Raw genomic sequence first — 23,666 nt, 5'->3', positions numbered from 1 at the left:
AATAAATGAACCAGATAACAAAAAACCCACCGGCCTTTGCAAGACTTCCAAAGCAGAAAGCTGATGAAAACCATACAGATGTCTCACATGACTGACTTCAATCATTTATGTTGACAGTCCATTTATTCCTTTTTCCATTGCCACAAAATTTACACACGTACAGCTTACTCAGCAGCAAATCTCCCAGGTGCATTGAATGAGCAGATGCCTGCAGGTTTGCTCTCCTTGGCATGACACACATGATAAATTACATTTAAATTTAGAATTGGCATGTACAAATCCCATGGCTCAGTTTCAAACCCTCTAGGATGTAAAACCAAACAACTTGGCACCAACTTTAAAAATTCATACAGCATATCTGTGAAGTAATACTGTATGCACCGAACAACTTGAAGACATCTGTACCATTTATGATTATAAATTGAACAGCCTAGGTGTTACCACTGTATCAGCTTACTTAAAAAGCAAGTCAGAGTGCCCTGTAAAGTGGAACTGTGGATAGCAGATAATTATTAAAATACATAAAAACCTCATAATTTCAAAGCAATTTATTTGTATTTTTAATGATCAAGTGCGAAGGTGTTACTCCATGCTATTATGTATGGGAATGCAAAAAGCATATGTGGTTTTAAAGGGATAGAATACCAGGAAGAACAAAAGAAAAAGAACACTACACCTCAGAAGCTGGCTGATAAGAAGCAACTCCTATCTTCAGATATTTTACCCACTCCTCCTGGGTTGGAAGGTTGTTTCCCATGAAGGATCCTCACAGGAAGGAGGCTTAAGAGTGAGTAAAAGTATATATATAGAAACTGATTATTGTGCTAAGCACCTTCCCTCTTGCTTAGATTAACAAGACAAAAAACCCTCAATTCCCATGCCTTTTTTATGCTCTATTTATTTTAAAAGGTAAAAGGTTCATCAGATTGATTTGAAGGAACTCTCAGCATGAACAAATGTTTCACAAGCTCTAGCACTATGAAACTTGAGTTGCATCACATACTGATAGATTAAACTACTTCTGTGCAGTTATATTATAGCTATACATTTTAAGTGGCAATTGTGAATAACAAGCATTCTATCACTTTTGGCTAGATAAATGCACTTGATGCTACAAGATGTTACATCTTTGCCAAAGTCTATGAGACTGATACAGAAGTGGCTTGTTTTGGGACCGAAACGTAGATAAATCAAATCTATTTAAAAGAGCATAACACTACTTTTCAATCCCCATTGACTTCTATAGAAGTTATGTACAAAATGCCCTTCTAAAAAGTTGTAGGCAGAAAGTAATAACTGGGCTTAACCTTCCTGGCTAACTTTACACAGAAGCAGGAGGCAGCAGCCGGCTGAGATGCTGACACCTGGCGGCTGCCCTGCAAGGGCAAAAAAATATACTAACAGTAAATTACTCTCAGGGCATTTTTAATTTGCTTGCTATACTCTTACTAAAACAAAACTTGCTAATTTGTTAAAATTTGCCCTAATCCTGCTTTTTAAACATCATGCACAACTGAAATTCTCTCAAGTGGAAGAATGAAGGCAATCTCTCTGTATGCAGCATGTACATTTGTTCTTGCAGGTTGCATTGACATAAATGAAAGCTGACTGCTTGTATGAAACTCTAAATATTAGAGTTTAAGAGAATATTGCGAGCTTTTATACCCTTGCAAACCCAAAATAAAATAGTATGCTGTCATGCAATGCTTAAGTGATCTCATGTGATCCAAACAGACATAATTTAAATAACTTAATGCACTACTTTCTCCAAAATTCTTGCACCTATTCAGCTCTGATTACAGAAAATATATTGATCATAGCTGTACATGCTCTTTAGCAACACTTCATTTTAACAAACTTTTACAGTGGCTATGACAAACTCATTTTGATGAGGTAGCATTTGAAAGAGCATGTGTGAAGACATGCTGAATAGTTTCTGGTAAAACTTTTTTGTGCTTAGACAGTGGAAGACACTTTTGAGGAAGAGGAGACTGACCTCTGTACACTTCATAATCAGTCGTTGGCGTAAGGGGAGAAACAAATGACTGAACAAATTCAGATTTGGTGAAAACTGGTCCAATTTCACCAGCCTTGAGATCACTGAAACTGCGTCAATTTACTCTTCCTCTCCCCTCTTAAATATATAAAATAGAATGCACAATACATCCAGAGGCATGAATACTTATAATCATTAATATAAAGTCTCCTTACCCCTAGCTTTTTCCAACATAGAAGCCAACTAGTTAAGTCTTTCGGCTTACTCACACATATTTTCCGTGAGAAGTGCCAGGATTTGCATTTATAACTATGTTGCATTTAGTTAGAATTTATGGTATGTTTCAATCTATAAATAAAATCCACATTCCACCAGTTCCTTATTAAAAATAAATAGAACACATAACTAAAGACTAACTGAATTAAGATAATCAAACATGAATTATAAAAGCATCTTTGGTTGTTTAATGTCTACATTAAAATGGTTAATTAAAAAAAACTGGAGGTGCAACACAGCATAGAGCAGCGGCCTGTCCTCAGCAATGCTACTCCTACATGTCCAAGCACTTCAAGAAGAATAATGAGGAAGTTAATCTCATTGGGAGAAAACTGGATATAATCAATCAATCTACATATCAAGGACTTAAAAGTAAAAACTAAGTTTGGGCAACAAGTTGAAAAAAAAAAAAAAAAAGGCATACTTGGGCTTGTTTGTTTTTGTTTTGTTACAATTCCATATTAGGACAGATCCATGGAACTAACTTTTATAAAAATACAACATACTGCATAAGTTTTATTTAGGGATTTAATTTATATACCACAAATACTGCTTTTAATATAAGTACAATATAATACAGTTTTGTTTATGTAACTGCTGGTGTTCACTTTGGATCATGAACTGAATGGCATGCTGTGCTGTCAAAACTTTAATAAAATGGCCTCTAGTTAAACTTCTCCAAAGTATAAAATCATGCAAAATCTACATCCTATATGATATAACCAGTACAATAATTGAAGCCAATAGCCTACAAACAGCCTGAACTATCTTCTGAGTTTGTTCTTGAAGTGTCCACAAGTCAGCCATCATATTCTTTAGGTAGAAAGGAAGAATTTCAGTTTTGTCTGCAGAATGTCATCACGACCACTGAAACCAGCAAAAATGTGCATAGTTTTCAGTTAAATCTTCATCACCCAGTGCAGTTCAGAGACCATGTTTAGTCCATACTGACATGTCTGGGGTTAGGAAGTTTTATGTTTTCCTCCTGTGACTATTGGTCGTGCATATTCCACAAAATCATCTATTAGAACAGGCCACGCCCCTAAAGAGAAGTCAAGCAATTCAGAAATTATTCTATTATTATCAGCAATAAATCAGTGTAGTCTTTAAATATAAAAGATCAGAAGCTCACCTTGACATTTCTGGCCTAGTCTAGCTTTAACACACATGAGATGATAAAACACTTGAAAAAAGCACCTAACTACTGAATTCAACATTTGAATCTCTTCTTCCAGCAGTAGTTCTTAAGACAAACAAAATGTATTTGAAGTATAAAAATCCACACCACAAATATAAACATTAGTTGATAGCAAAACCATGGCATTCTTATTAGGACATATTTCTGTACAAATGTCAAAACAGAATTAGTAACAGAGCGTAAACTGTTTTTAGGTTAGCAAAAATTTTGTACAAAACATTCAGCTTCATTGAGAGATTTGTAGCATAACATGCTCAAATAACGTACTATATAATGGTGTGACAGTATCTTTACTTCTATTTACATATTACAGCAAACAAAAAACAGTTAACTTTCTTATCATGACTGTTTTGGCAACAAGTATGACACTATTTGCAGCTAAAACTCTAAGGATGAACAAATTAAGACAGGAGGCATCAACATATTCTCTTGCTTGTTCATAGCAATATTTCTGAAAGGTATTTATTTTTTAGGATATTCAGGTACTGCTTACCTTCTTCATCATAGTTGGACATATCATCTGCAATCATATTTCCAAAGTCTAACAAAAGATTCCAAGTATCTTTCGGAATTGATCTTTTATGATGTTCCTATAATGGAAGAAAAATGGTACTGTTCAATTCAAACTACTTTCAAATTCCATAGTAGCATTTTACATTGACATATACAGAAAAACACTTTTTACAAACATTTCTTCATCATCTTAACAAATAACCAAAAGAATACTCAAAAGAGTCCTAGCTTGCTTCTTTCTTATGTTTAAATCTTTTAATTTAAACCTTTCTTCTGAAGTAAACATTCTGGTTAAATAGCTCTTCTGAAGTAACACACTTTATACCAGGTCATCTAGACCACTACTTGAAGTAGAGATCCACAGAACTGTCTGTTGTAAGAAACTTGATCACATAGCAAAGTGGGCAAAAAACTTGCAGATTTTTCTTCAGTTACATCTATAGATCTGAATTTGGATGTGTTAATTTTATTAAGGCAGTTAAAACATAAAATGTTTTCACAAGTTGTCTTGATGAAACTGGTACATTATTCAGTAATTCCAATAAATATACTGCCTAGAAATTTAGAAAAAACTTCAGGAAAATATTTCAAAAAGTATACACTTCCCCTACTAAGCATTGAGGGACAAAATGCAGAAAGACTTCTTCTTATTTCTCCTAAAGTACAGATAAAAGAATTGAAAAAAAAATTAAGATAGATTATACATTATGTAATTTTTTTTGGTAATTACACAGAAACTCAAATTTAGAAATATAGATGAGTGAAACACACCTTTTATATGAACATTTTTCAATTTCAGAGGTTTAATTTATGCATCTTTGCTCCACTGCCCACAGAATTGCAATAGTAATAAGAAAACTGCCAAGATCAGTTTACAACAAGTAGCTAAAAAATTAGTCAAACTAATTACTCAGGCAAGAACTTTTTGCTTAAAATTAAAAGTTTTTAAAGTTAAATATCAATTCTGTTATGACTGACCTAAAAAGACTGAGTTTATTCATTAATACTACAAAAGTCAGAGCATGGTAAAATACATGGTTGACAATAATCACAGATGTCTTGAGAATAAAGACAGCATCAGTGGAATCTACAATCATGGCTTCCTTTTATGCAGAAACTTTCATAAGTAAGAGGATACAGAATCAAGCAAGCAGAATACTCTATTGCTTTGCTACATCATTTTGCATTCTTCTCAATTGGAAAATTATATAGAGAAGATTTAATTTGGCTTGATTGAAGACTATTTTATATCAGTTTTCAAAAAGGAAAAAATTCAAAGGAAATATTCAGATATCCTGTCTTTTTCTTATTGGAAGCACACAACCTACAACAGCCAGGCTACTGTAGACTAAGACAAGCAGTAAGGAATACAGTACATACTTACCAACAAAAATTTATTCCAAAGATCTAGAAATTTAAACCTTCCTGACAAGACTAAATTCCAATATGCAATTGCCATTTCTAAATCTGCAAGAGATAAAGCAATGCGTGAATATACAGCCTGTTATAAGCAATAAAACCCTTATGGTTAAACTACTAATGCTACATCCAGTATATTATGACACAAATGAATAACATTCATTTAAAATCACTAAAAAAAGTATAAGGAATTTTTTTCTACTCTCACTGAACCAAAAGGAGATAAACAGTAACGGTATAAATTGTGTATTGAACATCAAAGTTATTAAGACTAAAATATTTTTAATCTACAGAAACAGAACAAGATAGTTATCAATAACTCTGTCTGCAAATTAAAAAATAAAAATATACACACACACACAAATGCAGGAAATATTGATAGGAACACAAACATTTAAATCCACAGGTGTTAATTCCTCTTAATTTATCACATTTTATACACACTTGACTGTGAGGGGAATTTAAGGACACGAGGGGATTAAAAAAAAAAAATCATTTGTCTGTGGCATTATGATTCTAGAGAACACCTTACAGCAATAATTCTCTTCTTCTGGAATCATTTCATAGATAAACACCTACACACAATACTGAAAATACAAGTCCAAGAAAGTGGCCCTTATTCTGCATCATGACCAGTGATCTGAGAGCAGAGTTTGAGGGAGGATACAGCACTGCCATATACTCCAGCAGAAAAGCAGGAGCAATATTAGATGCAGCTTAAGGGTAGAAAGGATGTTTCCTTGAAGGCCTGTTTTCATCTTCAGCAACTCACAATACCTAATGGCTTATGCTTACTGCTGTGCAACCACAAAGTAAAGCACAGCCTTTCTTAAACCACAAAAATATTTCAGCTTGTGCTTTCAGGGTAAAGGAAGTGTAAACAGAATATAAAGCTTAAGAGAAAGTACTGTCATAGCAGATTAAGACAGAAGCTTGACCTCCACCTGCAAGAAAGCAGCACAGATTTTGACACCATACATATCATATTACAAATCAAAGGACACTCTGTCACCTGAAATCAAGTTTCGAGAATGAGAGAGATGTTCCAGATCTTAACACAGCCATGTCCCTAGAGTCCCTGAATCATACAGAGCTGGAGCCCAGAAAAAGTTCAATAGTTAGGATGTAGAGAAATGCTATACACCTCTACCTGGCTATATAGAGACAGTGCTGCCAGTGTTTGTCCTACTACGATCAGAGTGCTCTTCAGTATGGAACTTGTATTATGTCCTAATTATGTCCTAATAAACTTCTTTCAGTTTTTCCTATCTTTGCCACCATGCTCACTTTTCACAAAAAATAAGCAGAAGCAAGTAATTAATAGCATTTACTTGCTTCTTAGATACGCAGATTAATTATTCTTACCTGCTATCCCAAATGAAAAGCGAGAAATTTGAATAATCTTAAGAGCTTCTAAACTTCACTATGAAGTGACTGGCTTTGATCCCATTCACTCAGGCTTCTGTATGAAGACTTAACCTTTCCAAGCAAACCTTGCAAATCTATCACATGACAACATTAAGCAAAATGCACTTTAAAGAAATGACACCTTAATAGCTGAAGAGTTTTTATACTTCTGATGGAAACATTCTTTGGAAAAATGAAGAAAGTACAGGTAAGGAAACAAAGATGGCTAAAGATGCCAAAAAAGAAGAGTTGAAAGGGACAGAAGTGATCACACTTCCTTGGTTTATCTGTGTGTTTGTGTCAAATTCAGTATTATGTTAAGGTGATCTTGATTATTGCAAAATTGTGAAAACACATGTGAAATACTATCTTTAGTTGATACTTGAGGGGCACAGTACATGTGTGTGCCAAGGTATTCTCCTGCACAAAGATATAGGAATTATTTGCTATAATGTATGACAAATGCATATTCCACTGGGGATGTTGCTCTGCAGTGGCTGAAACTGGTCCACACTGGAGTTGCTCTCCCCATTAGGCACAAGGAAGAAAGTTCTGATCTTGGCAAAATTTGCCCAAGGGAAAAAATAAAGAAAGCCCATCTCCCACATCTGGTTCACTGTAATCCCACAAACCCATGAACTAACACAAGAGTTATTTGAACAAAAGAACTAGATGGGACTATCACTTTTGGTAGTGGTGCCAGCTTACGCAGTCTTACAGTACAGGAGAGAACTAGGCCTTCAGGTGTGCCACATTCTCAGGGCCTATGGCTACACTTCTGTTTGAAGACAATTCCCTACCTAGGTTGAAAAACTTCACACTGGAGGACAAAAAAAAGATTTTTTTTTTCTGCTTTAAAGGGAAGACCTAGTCACAGAGTTCCAATTCTACATTAGGATGCTCACAGTAGTATCAATAAACAGCAATGCTGTGGAGACTGTATCTGCTACAATTAGTGCTGCACTAAGATATTAAAAAAAAAGGCCTTATGCCATTTGACTTCTGCATCCCCACAGGAAGATACTTTTGCAAGGCAAGAATTTCCCAGGCAGTCTTAGGAATACGATTTTCAATGCTGCATAGATATGAAGGCATTATTACAAATAAAACTACAATTATAAAATATGCTGGGTTTGTAACAGAAAAAATGTGCTTTCCACATTATAGACTAATAATTCAAGTTTTATAAATGGAAAGCAAAAGACAGATGCATGAATCTCTAAAAACACACAGGCAAAGATCAGTTTAGAAGATACTTCATCGCTGACATCCATGTTCATATCCAAAACATAAAATGGCTAAATGGTTAATGTTTCAAGAACATCAAAAATACCACATCACTACTGTACATTATACAGTGGTTTGAGCTTTCCTTTCACCCTTTCCTTTCAAAATATTTTCAATGTCAACATCTAGCGAGTTGTAAGTCATGCAGCCCCTTAAACAATCAGCTTTTCAGTCAGAAATACAGTATTTTGCATGCAGTATGATCTATTCTGAAACATTAAAGCCTCATTCTAAAATTGCTTTTAAAAAACCTCAGCCTCTCCTACCCTGAACAGAAAACTTGAAGTGATAACAAATAGTATAATTAATGCAGAAGGAGAAATATATTATCAGTTAGACAGCCTGTGTCTACTTTCAAGATTTGATCAAATGTTTATTTTGTTAACAAATTAAAAAAAATCATTATTAGATCGCTGCATAAATAAAATAAGAATCAATTTAAGTTCCTTATGCCTTTAATACGATTTTGGATAAGGGCAATGAAATCATTGCATGCAAGAAATCAAGGAAGAGTGAAAACCAAAAGAGAAATCAACAGATAGCAAGGAACTGGCTGGAGAGTAGGATTTGTGACAAACATGAAATGCAGTTCATTTAGACCTGCTGTGCCAAAAACGCACTCTGGGATTGCAGCACTCACTCATCATCCTCTGCCAAACAGACCTGTCCAGCTCTCAGCCTGCCCTACCAACAAGAGCTGTTCATGCAATCATGTTTGAAACTGTTAGAATGTTATCATTAATTCACCTAAATTACTGATCTAACTTTTCGACACTGTGTCAAAATGAAAGCAGATATGGGAACAATGAAAACTGGTGTCAGTCTATCTCAACAACTGGACTAACACACTGCCAGACTATCCCACTGCCTGACCAATAAACATCAAAGAAATACTTGCAAGATTCAATGAGTTACTCATTTCCTTGTTTCCTCATCTCTGAATGATTTTAAGAGTCTTCTTTTGCCTCTAAATTAAGAACATGGACACAAGAATTAGTTTCTTCTTTCCTAATCAGCAAAATAACAAGAAAGTACCATCAAGATTCAACCCAAAAATGTCCCACCAAATTCCCAGAAGCTTAGAGAAAAATAGCCTTTATCTGCAACTCGAAGTTCCCCCACAGAAGGAAGAAAGAAGGGGAAAAAAAAAACCACCAAGTAAAAGGTACAATACTGATACAGATCATAGCTAAACTCGGGATCCTGCCGAGCTGGATCCACTCATCCCTGCAAAGGCATTAGCAATGAGTTTCTCAGTGCTCTACGTCAGGGGATGTATAATGCACAGTGTCAGATTAAGTGCCTGTAGTGGACAAGGAAGAACAGTAAAGCACAGCATGTGGATTTCAGAGGAGCGCTGCAGGAATCGAGCAGGGTCTGACTGTGCTCATTAGCTCTATCTCAGCATCTGCCACATTGAAACAGGTCGACCACATGCAGAACCTTTCATGTTTATTATCTTAAGCATCAACTGCATAAAAGCAGAAACTGAACTGCTTTGGAATGCAAGCTAGACTTAGAAGATGGCTATCGAAACAACAGTTGAGTGAGGCCTAATGAACCTGACTGTAGCCAGTTCCAAAATCCTTTTGCCTCTGCAAATCTCAGCATGTACAATCCAGATAAACTACAACAGATGCCTAAAAGATGACTGGATATGTATTTCCCAAATAAGGGCCAAACATGAGTAAAAGAATCAATAAAGCATTACTAGAACTGGCAGTTATGCTACATTTTTGCTGCTACTGTTGGCCTTTTTCGATCAGAGCACCTCTTATACCAAGTTTCTCTTAAACTGATGGCACTTTCAGCAAGAAAAATGTGAACAAAAATAAAGCAAGTACCATACACACAAACCAAAGCCATTGGAACACCTAAAATACAGCATTCATAGACCTCTTTCAAAATAAAACATGAAATTCATGTTGAACTTGTTCAACGTCTTCCATCCACTGACTCCTACAAATAGCCTATGAATGGATCAATCTAATTCTTCACTGAAAGAGGAGGAAGTTTTGGTAACTAGGTAGGTGGGGAAAGAAAAATAAAATAGAAAAAAAATCCTTCCCTAACGTCCAAGGGTCTCTTCAAAGCATCTTGAGATACTGCTATGACAAAAGCCAAAGCTGATGTTGCTTCAATTAAAAAGAGCACATTATACTCATCTGCTCATAGAAGATGAAACCTCCTTGAAGTCCACATACCGGATGCAAAGAGAGTCATTCTTCTGGTCTTGAGGTAATATTTGATTCAGTCTGAATGCCCTCCTCATCTTTCATCTCTTGCTTGATCCCAGGCAACTGGCAGAGAGAAGGAAGCACAACCTTTTGAGCCAGCAAGCAGGCGAAGGGATCACAAAGAAGTGATGAAGGACCAAATTAGCTTTTTGTTTCCATGTTGAAAGATGAAGACCATGAAAGAATGCATTAAGCTCCTCCTGGTGCTGAAACAAACTATAATAAACTCCTGAGCATGTCTTGTTGAGGGTCAAAGGGAGACCCATTAAGAGAATCACAGCAAGTATCACGTTCAAAAAAAGAAAAAAAAAAAAGATGAAGCTAAGGCCTTGTTTTGAGCTTGAACAGTGGCCTTAGAAAGCTGAACGCCTCTGTATGCAATATGAAAAAAGACCTATAATCCTGTTCTTCAGTACACTTGTATCCTAGCTCTTGGTTGATAAAATTTCACTCTGACTGCAGTAGAACAGCTAAAACTTGGGAGTGGAAGGCGAGATAAACCTCTACACATCTGCACCATGCAAAACTTAAAGATTTATTGTACTATATACAGTAGTGAGAACATGAGAAAGCAGATTAAACAGACAGAATCATGGTTATCCATAATAATTCTTTTTAAAGTCTCCTGGCAAACCAGATCTTAACAAACTGCCCCTATTAAAACTCAAAATATATAGGAAACATGCAAATGAAGTTTAATATAACTAAAAATTATGTATGCCAGATCCAACGTTCAGCCATTGAGATGGCATTGCTGTGTTGAAACCTAACTATGTTTTTTTGCCTGAATTCTGTCCACCACTTGGAGAGCCACAGTCTTAACAGTTATAAGCATCCATCTTCTTCTTCCATAATGATCAAATCTATTCAGATTTCTCTGAAACACACTTGACAGTTGGGTGCTGAGTAACATGAATCAGAACATCATTTTCTGCTTAAAGAAAATTATGGTAGATCCTATGCACTGTGCTTTTGCCTCCTGTATCTCACTACTTACACGAGCTATCACACTGGGGGAGTGCTACTACTTTTATGTCTTTAAACAGCATGTATCCAGACTGAAATACACTACTTGGTAATATTAAGGTAATAAAAGTAAATGGAACATTCAAGTTGGATGAGACTATAGAGAAGTCCCATAGATATAAAGAGAAATAAAAATTCCCCACTATCACCACAGGAACTGTGGAAAAGAGACTCCTATAAAAGGCTGTCCTATTTCTAGGAACGAGTATTGGTATACCGAACTCTGTGACTATTTTGGGGAATGACAGAACAGATGCAACTTTATGTAATTAGAATCCTCTCCAATAAATTAAGGCAGAATTTCTTACATTGGTTTTGAGGGGAACTGCAGAATAAGAAGAAATAAAAAAGCAACAGAAGACATGCTGTTCTAAAAATAAATAAATAAAACATAAAACTACACCCCACCCCACCCCCACCCCCCCACTGAAGACTGCTTTCCTGGAGCAAAATCCACACTGCATTATGAAGACAACTGTGTCAGGTAACACCAAAATTCTTCTATCACCCAAAAAAAGAACCCTCTAAGAAGGGCTTCTGTGCCTTCCCACTCCCTTACAAATGGCAGCTGGTATGATAAAAGATACTATGTGTCCTGCTGATAACCCTGGAAAGAAAAAAGTCTGGGAAAGAGATATTTTTTTTTCAAGATATGCTCCAGGCAAAAAGATTCAATGAAAACTGACAGTTATTTCAGAAACAACTTTTAGATATTCAGTCTTAAAGCCCTGCTGCCCAAAGCGAACCTAGATTTGCTGAAATTCATCTCAGTATGCTGGAGCAATCTCAAACTGCTACCTACCATCTTTGAAACTTCATAAAGGTCAAAGAAGTTCTAGAAGAACCTCAGTCATTCTCAGACAAACTGGGAGAAAGTAACTCATCCATGGAGTATCTAACACTGCCCAATACTTAAATAACTCAGACAATACAACAAAGGAAACTTTTACTAACTTACACAAAACCTGAAAAACTTACACAAAACCTGCAACTTACACAAAATCTGAAAAAAGTGTGGCATGGTAGAAGACTGGATTAGAATTCAATATTATTTGGACAAATTGAAAAACCACTTGGAAGTAAATAAGAAAGATTTCATTAAAGAGAAGTCATATAGCTAGTGTGAATAATCAACTGCAGAAAGAAAAGACCAAAGTTCACTGGGAGCACTGCACTGCTGTAGAAACCCCTAAGTAAAACAGACTGCAAACTGCAGACAGTATCAAACAAGCAAACTTTGGGATGCAAAACAAGGAGCAGAATATCTAAGGCACGTGGAAGATACCTGGTTTGGTTGGGTACCACAAGATGGAAAATCAACTGGATTGCAAGGGAGGAGAGTTGGAGAACAAAATATCAGTATCAGAGAGCTACGAGAAAATTTATCATGGTGATGCCTAAAGGCATCAACACTAGTTGGTTATACTCAGTCTAAGGGAAGGCACATACATAATTGCCAAATACTTACTCTAAGGGAACATGCATTCTGCATATTTACTTTGGTCAGGTAAGCAGTGAATTGGAAAATTCAGGAACAGAGATTTAAGTTATATGATAGAAAAAGAAAGAAAATAGAAATCTAACAGTAGGTTCAAGCAAGCATGGACATAGATGCGTGAGACCTGCCATCAAAAATTTAAAATTATATAATGTCAAGGCAGTGGCTCCCAAACTTTTTCAGCCAGAGGACCCCCACCAATCAGACGTCAAATCTTGCTGATAATTACTGAAACTGAAAAGGCAAGTTAGCATATACTGCTAGCATATCACCGAGAATTTGGTTAGAAAAACATCTGCAAGGAATGGATTTGGTAGATATCAGTCCTGTCTGGCAAAAGGGAAGACACTATAGAAGTGTTTCTCTGTCTGTTAAATTTAAAGACCACCTGGCATATTAAAAAAGAACCCATGAATCACTGTATTTCCTGATGCTTTTCCGGGAGATGAGGAAAAAAATAAAGTAACTGCTGCTTACCACTTCTTAAAACAGCAGAAATAGATTTTAAAAAAGTAATCTGATATGTATTAAAATACTGATGGAGCAATGAACATGACTCATATCCAAAGCATCGCTGTTTGAACATTTTAGAGATATTTCAATAATTTCTTATGGTTTCAATATGCTAAGATAATAAACATGAAATATAATTGTTTAAGTCAGTCTGCCTATCACAGACCTATTTCTGGTAAGCTTTATTCTCAAGAGTTATTTCTGTTAAAAAAAAAAAGATGCACTAGCATTTACTTTCTTCTGCTGATAACTCAACTCCTAGTGTAAGAAGGAACTTAGGTGCTCTATGCACAAAAAGTGCCATTCTTACACAACAGAGAAGACAGCCTTAAAAATGAAAGGACCTCCAATATTGAATAAACAGAAGTAATGGAAAACCAGTAAGTTTTCTCCTCATGTCAAATAAAGGGCACGTTCAGTTCTTTAGATGTCCCATAAATTCCAACCTCAGCTGTAACTGACTTACCTTTTCTGCAGTTGGAAAGTACTAAGCTTTGTTAATGAAGAGTAGCTAAGGGACTAGAATTCCAACCAGCCTCACAGAACCACTATAAAACTATTGCATTTTTCTGTCACAGAAAGTGGCATATAAGTCATGACAGAGTGACACAGGTAACGAAAAATGAAACTGCTGCAAAAAATGAATAAAAATATAAAGTGGATAAAATATAAAGTGGGTGCCCACAGTCTAAGAAAAAAAATCCAAGGGAGATTATTCAAAGTAGTTCCCAAGAAAGAACATGGAACAGGCGCCCCTGGTTGATGTCTAAAGCAATATTCTGCTCCTCCATTTCACTACTCTTCCAACAGTTCTTGAGAAAAACATATTTATAAACTTGCCAAGTAATACAGACACAGATTTAAAGTGACTATGCTAAAAACCAAACCAAAACAACAAAACCCACAAAAAACCCCAACAAACAACTTCCTCTCATCCACAGCACAAAAAGAACAGTGATGATGGTACAGTGCTATTATATCCAACATGCAAAGCAGTTTAATTCCTTCCTACGCAGCGTCTTTTGAAAGTGGACATAAATTTGATGAGATAGAGAATTTTATCTTACTGTTTTTTCTCATCTATTCACAAACTAAATTTGAAGAGAGTAACAGATTTGAATTTATTTTAAATAATACATATGAGTTTTACTCTAGCAAAACAAGATATGGACTGGGACAAATCTCAAACTTGATAAAAATAATAATTAAATGCTTTATTAACTGTAAGCCTATTTTTATTTGAACCACTTCCATAATATTATTTTTCTAAACTTTATATGAAAATTGTGAGCTAAAACTAAAAATTCTTAGAAGAACAGTAACTTTGGCCCAGAGTTTTCTTCTTCTTCCTGAGCTGATATGACATCTTGTTTCAGTAGTTCTGAACAAAATGGGAAACATGAAGAGCTGATTAGTTCAGTATTTAAAAAAAAATTAAATTTGACAGGTTTCTAAGAACTGTGGGAACTTTTTTTTTGACAGAAGGTGAGATAACATCAATACTAGCAGAAAAAAACATTAGGTTATCTGTACCAAGGGGACACTAAAGAAGAGATTAATTGAAACAAGATAGGAAAGAGGGAAAGTCAGTGAAAGAAATCAATAATGAATTTACTATATACTATCACCAATGGGAATACTGTAGTACTGGAAACATTTGGAATTGACTTCACTGACTGTAGATATTTTCTTGATTTTTTTCTACTTACCTAGACCTTTTTGTCCAGGGTTTTTAGCAAAGTTAAAAGTAAACTGATAAAAATCTTTGAACTTTGTTGGATCCTTTAGCTCTTGTTCAAGTCTTGGCAATAGAGCTTTTAGTTTTTCTGTGGTGTCACACCTGTTCAAAAGAGGTTACATTATTTCCAAATACTGAGGATTTCTTTTTACTCCCCCCTCCCTTTTTTTTCATGTTTTAGTTTCAGAGTAAAACAAAACAGTAGTTAAAACAGAATATCTTTGTGGACAGCATTCTTAAAAATATAAATACTCACATGCCTTTACTAAGGAATTTTAAGCAGAACATTGTATACCTGCACCCATTAAGCACACAACACAAATAGGATTCAGTGGTTTAGCTTCCTTTCTGTCCCTTCATAAATTTATGAACAGATGCTATTCTGTTCTTAAAAGAACATATAGGCCTCACTGAAATCAGCTATCCTTTCCCCCTAGACAGCTCTTGTAACACAACTGTTTTGCTTTATTCTAAATAGATATTGCTTATTCCCTGCTCTCCTAAACAAAGAGCTGCACACCGTGTTTAGAGTTAACCTTAGCACTAGAGGACTTTCCACCAAAATGAACTATTATTTGCAGTCATTCTCTCCCAGCCATAGAACACTTGAGGATAAAACCTAGGAGAAAAACAAGGCTTTGACGATAGCCTGAAGGCCGACAAACCATTTAACAGCCTGGCATAGGCAAGCTAAGACAGAATCAAGTTACTGAAATTCTAACAGAGACACATCCCTGAATAACATGACTGAAGCATTTTCAGTGAATGCACCTGACCTGACAAGACACCAAAGAAAAAGAGTTTTCCCCATGCCAAGGCATCAAATGAATATTCATGGTTTACAGGACATTAGCAATATCTTGAACTGCACCCAGAAACTCAAAGTGAAGCAAGCAGATTTCAAAAGAAACAGCTATCATAACTAACATGGTACATCTGAAAGTTTTCTGTAGCTAAATGTTTGTATTTATTCTAAAGATTCAAGAAAAAAAATTCTATTAAAGGGTGGGTAACAAAATCTATAAAATGCAAATGCAGTTTTAACTGCCTTGCACAGTACAGATAAAGATAAGTACCTTTCTGGCCTACACCAGTACCTGGTGAAAAAAAAGATAAAGAATTCTGCTAACAGTACTCAACTGAGAATTTCAGTTTCCCTGGGACTTGATCTAGTCAACAAATATACCTTCCCATATGCATCCTAAAAATGCTATATGATCTACGCCTCAGGGAATTTCTTTTCATTCAAATGTTCACTTATGTTCATGGCTAAAAACCACAGACGCTGCACCTCCAAGTATGTAACAAAAATCATTCCAAATTCTCAATAAATGCTATACCAGTGGCAAGCAGATATGATCATATTAGGCTCCCAAGAACAGTTTATTGTGTGTTGAGAGAGAAAAATCACAGACCTCTATGAACCGTGTCAGAGACAGTCAGAAGAACACAGCAGCAATGTGACAATAACATTACAAAACAAAAGTCAATCCAGAAGTCACAAGTGGTTTAGCAGAACCTTTTTAATCAGTTTTTTTTTAAAAAAATAAATAATATGGCAACCTTTAATATAAAGGCATGAGCACTTGATTGCTGTCCATGGCTAGAAAATCATTTTTCTTGTAATTTCTACCCAAAGCTATCCAACAGGAAAAAATAAAGCAGTGGACTTCATAAAATATGAAAAATTATTTCATCAAAATTTATTAATACCTAAAAAGGAAAGTTTAAAAGTAAGTTAATAACTGATGAGGTTGGTAACAACAGACTGCTGGGACCCCTGCTCAAGAAACAACCATCACATTTGCTAGGAGTTGGTCTGTTGTAGAAAGGTGCCATTCTAAGATCAAACGAAATTATTTAGCTACAAAAAACATGCACTAGTAATAAATTGTAATTACTGACCTATTCAATGCGATCTGTTAGAAATAATTTTGACATCTCTATATATTAGAAATACTATATTAGAAATACTGCCCCTCTTGCAAGGAAAAGTTATACACAAAGTATTATTTTATGATGATACATACTTGACTTTATTGCCAAACAGAGGCAATGTTTAACCTCAAAGTCTGTTATTCAGAACAGCTCCATAATCCAGGAAGGACATTTTTTTTAATCAGTTACATCACAGTCAGACTAAATAACTTTTTCTACTACCAATGTCCTCATTTTAATTTCAATTTCTCATATATATTTTGTACAAATTAAGTATCTAGTATAAAAGGCAATATGGGAAAAGCATGGGTGGTAAAACAGGCAAAAAGAATAAAAGGTCCATTCAGTGGTGACAAGGTAAAGAAATGAAGGTTCTTTTCTGTTTTCCTATTTCTTTTCTGCTTTGACACCAAAACTTTTTTTCCCTTCATGCACCTCTAGTGAATTCCAGTTTTTAGCAGCACACAGTCCAACTCAAATCCTTAACACAACCATGCATGTGTTTACTATGAACTACATAAAAAGATATGTGTATCTGCCTCCCTCCCCTGCTGTACAGGTAGAAATTGCTTTGCTCTTTCCCTTGCTGTGGTCATTCTTAAGGCTTTGCAGTAAAGTACCAATTTAAGGAAGACAAGACACTACAGGCATTTAACACCTGTTAAGCTTGGCACCAGCCTCACCAGCTTTTTAAAGCTTTACACAATTTAACTGAAAATGTTTTCAATGGAAACCAAACTCAGGCCTTGCATTATGAACTATGCAGAAACGGATACTTACCCCAACTCTGTCATACCATCAACAAATTCCTTTTTACTGAATTCACATTGAGTAGCTGCCCTGAATTTCCATGCTACAACCAGGACACTGATACTGGCTGGGTCCAGGCTTAAATCATCACAAAACTGCTGAATCCCATCAACGCCAATTTTATTTTCATCTTGTGGGTCTGCAGTTCAAAATACAAAGAGGAGAATTATAATTACTTACAAAAATATTTACAAATAATCATCTGACAACTCTGATGTGCTGCATAGCACAGGTCTTCATTTTTTCATAACATTCACAAATGTTTTCATTTGAAATCTAATTAATTTTAAAAGTACCTCAAAAAGAATCAATAAATATTCTGTGAACTTATTTAGAAATTGGTTTGCAACTTTCTCCTAAACTCATCAGCTAATGCCAACAAAACAGTTTTGTTTTCTCTCCATAATGCTCTATAAAATATTTGGGGGAAAAAAAAAAAGAAAGCAACCCAAAATCAAGCCCAACAAAAACACACACATCATGTGACTCCACAGATTCTTTTTCCTGATAGGGACATATGAGTATCCACTATAACGATGTTTAAAGACCACATTCAAACATTTTTGGTTTTCAGTTATAAGTCATTTTTCGAACAATGCCTTAGCACAACAAAAACTTTAGCTAAACATACAGCTTAGGAAATACCATGTTTCAGTACTACTAAGCAGTACCTTTCTGAATGTTGGAACTGCACTTCTTAACTACCTATGTCAGGGTAGATGTCTTCTAATAATTCTGTAACAAAATTCTCCCTTAACCCTCCCTACCCCAAACAAACAACTCCTCCTGCATGTAAATTTAAATAATTGGAGGGGGGGGGAATGAAACTACAAAAAAGAAAATAAAATTACACCTTTAGTTTTTAAAGCTTGACAGTTTACAAACCACAAAACTGTGTCTCCCAGCTTTTGATAAGAAGACATTTAAGTATCATAAGTTGGGCTTTATAGAAAAACATCCCTCAAGTAAATTTAAAACTAACTCCTTAAACTGGTAAGATTTTCAACCATGCTATTTTCAAGTCCTGATCCAAGAAGTTGATTAAAAAAAAAAAAATCAAGTCTAAATCAATTTTTTTTTAATTTTTAATTTAGTTCTTAAGTTAAGATCTATTTTTTCAGCCAATACTACAGTGAAAGAAATGGTAAATTCCAGAGAGGAAGTTAATTTAGCAAACAAAGACAAAGACTTATACCCATTAAACAAAGAATTACACCCATGTTATAATTCAGGGACCTTTGATCCCAAATAACAAGAAAATGTATCTGTTCAACAAGTTCTAAGACGTGTAAAACACATTTCTTGTATATTTGGGGAGTAATTGAAGAACCAAAGGTGAGAAGTGCACTGTGTTGCAATCAGTGGAAAAAATTCAGAAGGATTTCAAAAAAGACTGTCCCTATCATGTTTCATGTCATCCAGGTAACTACAAACAAAAATGAAATTGTTGTTTTAACAGAGTTGCTGGCTGAACAGATAAAAAAAAACTAACAAAAAGGCAACAGAAAATGAAAGACATTTCATCTCAGATTTCAAGGATAGTGCAATATTGTATAGGCCCTGTAGAACAAAGGAATTCCAATGACTCAGGTTTAAGCCAGATATGAAAAAAGGAAAGGTGCCTAACCAAAACTTTTATTGTCTTCTGTCAAATATTGTGAAGTTTTTTTCAAGTTTACAACTTTAAGAGTTGAAGTGCCAGAACTGCAAAGGTGTGCTGCAAACTTAAACACTGACATAAAACTGACTTCCACAAAAGTCAAATGGTGCAGTTTGCCACTGCTAGAAAATGATGAATAACATTTGTGATAATGTTTTTCCATTATAGATATTCTTAGCAGCATTTAAGAATTCGAATATATATTTTTAACCCAGCAATCTCCAAGACTGACATGCAAGGAGCAAGCAAAGATTTAGATACACGTATGTGTTATATATATGTAAATATATACATATATTTAAAAACCAAAAAAAGTTCTCTAAGTTCACAAAGAAAATGCTATAGCCTTGTTGCTTCTTTGTTCCTAAACAATTCATTACCACAAAATAACGGAATATTAAAGAATCCATACACCTAAAATAGAACAGATTATGTAAAGAGGAACAAAAAAAGCGCAAACAATATCCTAAGAACAGGATAAAGCATATACGAAGCATGCCGTATATTTCAAGTACATGAAATCATAGCTGAATAGTGGTTGAGTCCATGTTTTAAAACACAAGGTGTATGGATCTTATCAGGGGCTGGCGTGATTCCAGCCTGCACTGCTCCACCATGTCAGATGGCCACAGTTCAGCAGGCACTATAATCTGGATCATGTACATTCTTATATTTACATGGCTATATTTTCCTTACATTTTTTTCTGTTCTTTTTTAACAATGCTGTAAAGTAAAATATGGAAAAGGAGTAACTCTGCCTTTAATCTACTTTCCTTTACTTCATATAGAAATACTACTGTCTTTGAACATAATTAACTCCCCCAAACATTAGTGTAAGAACAACATGTATTATTTTGTCATGGAAAGTTACAACATTTACATATTTAAGAGCAGTTACTGGCAATAAATCAAATAAGTTGTGTAATAAACTTTGCTACCATACATAGCTGACACTTTTTCCTCACGATTGAATTTAATTTTCTACTTTCACGCTCTACAGGAATCTCTACAGAAGTTGTGTACTGACCCCTAAGAGCATTTAAAACCTTTTTCATTCTTGTCTCATTACCACATACAGAGAGAAGCAAAAGCTAGGAAGCTTTACTTAGAAGTCCTTAAGAAGGGCAGAGGGAAAAACAGAAAAACCACCCAAACAAAATAATTAGGAAAAAATACCCCAAAACCCACAACGAAAAACCCACAAGCCTTACCTTTGTATCGATTATACAGCTGTTCTAATTTCTTCCTGTCTACTGAATTTTTCATGGATTCTTTGTAGTATAAGTCTGGATTCTGGAAGTAGTTGTCTGTTGCGACTTCTAGTTTCCATTCATTCTGCGTTAAGCAGTATATAGCAGTCCTTTCACCAGCCTGGGTAAAGGCCATAAACTGGCGGACCTTGTCCTTCTGAGACGATTTAAGCTTATGCTTTGGGATGCAAAAGAAGTAGGAAAGCCAATGAAGCTAATCCAGAAGTTTGTTTCAGCATTCTACTACTAATGCCTATCTTTAAAAGGTTTTAGTTGTCTTGTTGATGACAACTTTCACTTCAGAATTACAGGAAGACAAAGCCTTGTTCTTCTGCAGTTAAAAAGACACCATTTTCTTCTGAAAATTGAAGTGACAGCATCTATATATACATTTTTAGCAGCACATATTCTGGCAGCAACAAATTTGTATTTCTGCTTTATTGCTCACATATGCAGAAGTTTTTCTGTTCTGTAACAGCAGTAAACACAAGTTGCATCATATAACAATATGGTTATCTTCTGAAAGACATGCCTAGTGGTTATAAAAACAAGAAATTAAAACCACACAACTTATAGATTCTCAGATTCTGTATGAGTCCTTCATACATGCAGAAAAAATACTGAAAGAGTTTTCCTAATATTTTCCTAGCAACAATGAACAATACAAAGTTTAATCATTTTAAGTCAACAGCTGAAAAAGGCAGAAGCATTTCTCACATAATTATGTTAGAACACATTTCCAACAGAATACATACGACAAAAAGAAAATAGATGAAGCGGACATCTCAGAGACTGCTGAATGTGACAATGAGACTATAAAATTGCTGTAAATGTGATCTAAAACTTTAATTAATCTCTGAAAAATACATTTATACTATTAATACATTAAACAACAAAACAGCCTATTATAGCAGTATTCAGGAACTAATACGATGTTTCTCTCAGTTGCAGCAACCATACTGACATAACATCCCCAAACGCCTGGAACACCCAAGAAGTAGAAACAGGTAATTTACAGAGACCAAATTTGCTAGTAACATAGTTCAACATTATTCTTTACATGAAGTTAGAAGGAGATACCTTAAATCAAACTCTGTTTTTTATTATATTCTGTACTTTCCAGTTTTGTTAAACCATACTTAACACATGGTTTGGTCCAACAACTAAGCTGACAAATCTAAGTTCTTCAATACAGCCTAAATCATCAGATATAATGGAAAATTTACTGGTCTCTTAAATATCAAGAACAACTGAATCCTGACTCAGTGTGCAGTAAGCAGCAAACAAGTAAACTGAAAGATGGTCCTGTGTTATCTGTTGTACATATGGATGGTGACATCTCAACTACAGACAGTCCTGAGACAAGACATACATCATGTAAACAAGATAAGGACTTTGGTCCTTCCTACAAGATTTTTCAGTTTAATATAATAAGAACCATATAGAGTTTCTTTTTATACAAGAAACGTGTACAGTGGGGAAGAAAAAGCTGCAAAAATACAACGTATTTTGGTAAGAAAATAATCAATAATCCTTTGACTGCAAGCTCTATGTAACCACGACCTTGCCTCCAAATTTTCATTAAAGTCTAGCTATGGGAGTCTCTGCACCAAGATCTTCCTTAGGTACATAAACTTTTTGTGAGCAACGAACTTAGTGAGGATCACTTCAAAACACAGGTCTCTGCCAACAACTCCAAAGCAAACCCCACGTCCTCTTTCAAGCCTAGTTAAGGTGCTTAGGGATATTTTCTAGCTGCGAAATGAAACATTGGGTTATTTGAAGGAATCAGCGATAAGAAACACACCCGACTCCCCAATCCACTACTCTGCCACGTCGTACGGTTCCTGCTGCTCCTCTGCGCCCCGAGCCCTGGGCAGCGGACACGGGACCCGCCACAATCCCTGCGGGGCCGGGGAAGCTCTGGGAGTCCTGTCTCCAGCGTCACCTCTCGCTGATGGCACCCGGACAAGGATGCGCACCTCCCATCCCGGTACAGACAGCTCAGTCACCTCTCCGAACGCCAATGACACCGCACCGCACACCCCAGGGAAGCGCTGGAGCCGCTGCACCAGGCGAACCCCTCCTTCCCAGGGCAGCCCCGGCCGCTCCCCGCCATCCCGGCCCGGGAAGGGAATTTGTACCGCACCTTTCCACCTCCTCCAGCTGCACCTGCCGCGTCCCCCAGCGGGGAGGGGGGCAGTGGGAGCGAGGGACTCGGGACTCCGGAGACCTGCCCCGCCAACCCGAATCCCAAAAAAGGGAAAGGTACGCGCCGCGCCGGCTGCCGGCGCTCGAAATACCCGCGGCGGTGCCCGGCCCTCTCCCTTCCCCCGCCGCCCCCGGTGACCTTCCCGGCTCCCGGCCCGGCGGAGGAGGCGGCAGGAGGGCGACTCCGCACGGGGTGTGTGTGTCCGTCCATCCCCGCGTCCCCCACCCTCCCCGCCTGGCGTCGTGCCCCCTCCCCGGGCAGGGCAGCGGGAGCCGGAGCGGTGGGAAGGCGCGGGTGCCCGGGGGCTGTTCCGGGGGTTACTCGGGACTCTCCCCCGTCCCAGGTTCCACCGCCTCCCCTCCCCCCGCTCGCACAACCTACCATTTTATTACCGGCGCCCCCACCAACTTCACCGCCCGGCGCCGCCTCCCGCGCAGGCGCGCACCGGCCCGCCCGCGCCGCCTCCCGCGGCGAGCGCTCCGGGCACGGGCCGCGGGGGAGGAATGCGGGGCCGCAGTGCGGATCCCGCAGGGGTGCCCCGGGCAGCGGCGGCGGCTCCCGGGCTGTGGCTCTTCTGTTGCGGCGGCTCCCGGGCTGCGGCTCCGACTACAACTCCCGGCGTGCGGCGAGAGGCCGCGGTGACGTTTCCCGCCCGCGAGGCGGCGCTCGGAGCGCGGGTCCCGCCCGG

General features: G+C 36.9%; 1 protein-coding gene across 3 annotated transcripts; it reads right to left on the bottom strand.

Moving 5' to 3' along the window:
• Positions 1-101: 101 nt before the first annotated feature.
• DCUN1D2 (defective in cullin neddylation 1 domain containing 2) lies at positions 102-23,412 on the bottom strand. 3 transcript variants are annotated; one of them, XM_017817324.1, is made up of 7 exons: positions 23,360-23,412; positions 20,728-20,944; positions 17,827-17,995; positions 15,080-15,210; positions 5,368-5,450; positions 3,964-4,060; positions 102-3,314 (listed from the first exon to the last, which is right to left on the bottom strand). In XM_017817324.1, the coding sequence occupies exons 1-7, from the start codon at positions 23,360-23,362 to the stop codon at positions 3,235-3,237; spliced, it is 780 nt and encodes a 259-aa protein (XP_017672813.1). In that variant the 5' UTR covers positions 23,363-23,412; the 3' UTR covers positions 102-3,234. The 3 variants fall into 3 exon arrangements, with proteins under 3 accessions (XP_017672813.1, XP_017672811.1, XP_017672812.1); XM_017817322.1 differs by lacking the exon at positions 23,360-23,412 and adding an exon at positions 22,916-23,203; XM_017817323.1 differs by lacking the exon at positions 23,360-23,412 and adding an exon at positions 22,916-23,203 and having other exon boundaries at positions 102-3,139.
• Positions 23,413-23,666: the final 254 nt, after the last annotated feature.

This window comes from Lepidothrix coronata, unplaced genomic scaffold, assembly GCF_001604755.1.
Source record: "Lepidothrix coronata isolate B3197 unplaced genomic scaffold, Lepidothrix_coronata-1.0 Scaffold60, whole genome shotgun sequence".
Lineage (NCBI taxonomy): Eukaryota > Metazoa > Chordata > Aves > Passeriformes > Pipridae > Lepidothrix > Lepidothrix coronata.
This window is presented reverse-complemented; position numbering and strand designations above follow the sequence as displayed.

Bases quoted from the DNA above. Each gene is read 5' to 3' on its own strand.
- DCUN1D2 (XM_017817322.1), bottom strand. From the start codon at position 23,188: ATGGACGGACACACACACCCCGTGCGGAGTCGCCCTCCTGCCGCCTCC. The intron at 20,945-22,915 runs GTGCGGTACAAA...TGCATCCCAAAG, and splicing joins CAGCTGGAGGAGGTGGAAAG to CATAAGCTTAAATCGTCTCA. The intron at 17,996-20,727 runs GTAAGGCTTGTG...TTTGAACTGCAG, and splicing joins GCTGTATAATCGATACAAAG to ACCCACAAGATGAAAATAAA.